The sequence below is a fragment of the Tupaia chinensis genome, unplaced genomic scaffold (genome assembly GCF_000334495.1).
Source record: "Tupaia chinensis unplaced genomic scaffold, TupChi_1.0 Scaffold000320_1, whole genome shotgun sequence".
Classification (NCBI taxonomy): domain Eukaryota; kingdom Metazoa; phylum Chordata; class Mammalia; order Scandentia; family Tupaiidae; genus Tupaia; species Tupaia belangeri.
The window spans coordinates 2091315-2092655 of NW_006159813.1; the positions used below are offsets into that span (position 1 = coordinate 2091315).

The 1341-nt window shown below is 62.7% G+C and overlaps 1 protein-coding gene across 1 annotated transcript in view; it reads left to right on the top strand.

The window, feature by feature from the left end:
- Nucleotides 1-458: 458 nt before the first annotated feature.
- The window catches only part of MSI1 (musashi RNA binding protein 1), a 29303-nt gene continuing 28420 nt past the window's right edge, over nt 459-1341 (top strand). Inside the window, exon 1 of the mRNA XM_006151585.2 lies at nt 459-540. Coding sequence (XP_006151647.1) covers nt 459-540 — 82 coding nt within the window. The remainder of the gene's footprint in view (nt 541-1341) is intronic.

Here is a 1341-nt window from a genome sequence, read left to right on the forward strand (position 1 = left end):
GTCCTAAGAGGAGGGGGAAGGCAGGTGCCCAGAGTCTGCACACATTAATAAGAAGTGATTAAATAGAGGCGAGATGTGAGGGTGAGCAGCACGGGGTTTGCCACCGACGGCTGTCGCTGGGTTCCACTGGGTAGATGTAAGGTAGGCAGGGGAAAAGGAGTGGGGGGTGAGTTGGGAGGGAGGGGCTTACTTGGCACCGAGCGCCCCCCACCACCAGCAGGGTTGGGAATGGGGGAGGCTGTTGGCAGTCTGCTTCCAGTTCAGATCCTTTCTGGGCTGGTGTCAACCAGGGAAGTTGAAGGGTCCTTAGGCTTTGGGAACCGGGGAGGTTGGGACACGGAGAGTGGTCCCTGCCCCCTAGGTGACCCAGCATCGGGCTCAGGGCTGTCATCAGATTGGAAGGAAGGGATTTGGGGGCTGGTGAGATGACTCCCAGGGGGTCCCAGAGACCCCGGAAGATGGGGGTGGGGAGGAAGGTGTTTGCTTTCATGGAGGATAGTCTCAAATCCAGACGGACTGAGGGAGGTCACTCCAAACGCAGTGGGTAGGTAGCCGAGGTTCTGCCAGTCCGATGGGGTGGAGCTTGGAAGTCTGCAGAAGGGGGTCGCTCGGAGGGAAAGGGGCATGGCCGAGCCACCCGGGCTCCAGCAGTGGAAACCCGAGGCTCTAAAAGGCCCTGACTTCCCCAGCCTCGGGTTCCGGGAATCCGGACAGGACTCTTAAATGGGACAAACAGTGAGCCAGGGGCGAGGAGAGCAGAGGAGACTGACCACTCGCACTGGGGTCGGGGGACAAGGCGCGGGGTGGGGGTGGCAAACTGGGACCCTAGGCTTGGGGAGGGGGGCTTCTCAAGGGCCGATAAGGGTCCCCAACTGTGGACCACAGGGCTTTGGGGGAGCTGAGGGGATTCCCACTCGGGACAGCCAGGGCTGAAGAGGGACTGGGAAATGGGGTGCTGATGGAGGTTCCCCACTCCGGACGCGAGGCACTAAAAGGTGGACTGAGGGTCGCTAAGGGGGTTCTAAATTAGGTTCGGAGGACACTGGGAGCTCTGAGGTGGCTTCTCGCTCCGACCTGGGGAATGGAGGGATTCTCACCAGTCGGAGCGTATGGGGGTTGAGGGGCACCCCAGCTCTCTCCCACCCGACCCAGGGAGATTGGGGATCTCTTAAATTCTGGAGAGAGGGGACCTGACAGGGAGGACTGGGGGTGGGGGGTCCCCGATCCGGAACAGAGCTACCTTGAAGGCACGGGGAAGCGCTTCATTCCGGGAGGGCGTTCCCGTGGCCCGGCCCCCGCGCAGGGGTGGGTGGGGGGGGGCGGCCGCGCGCGGGGCCCGGG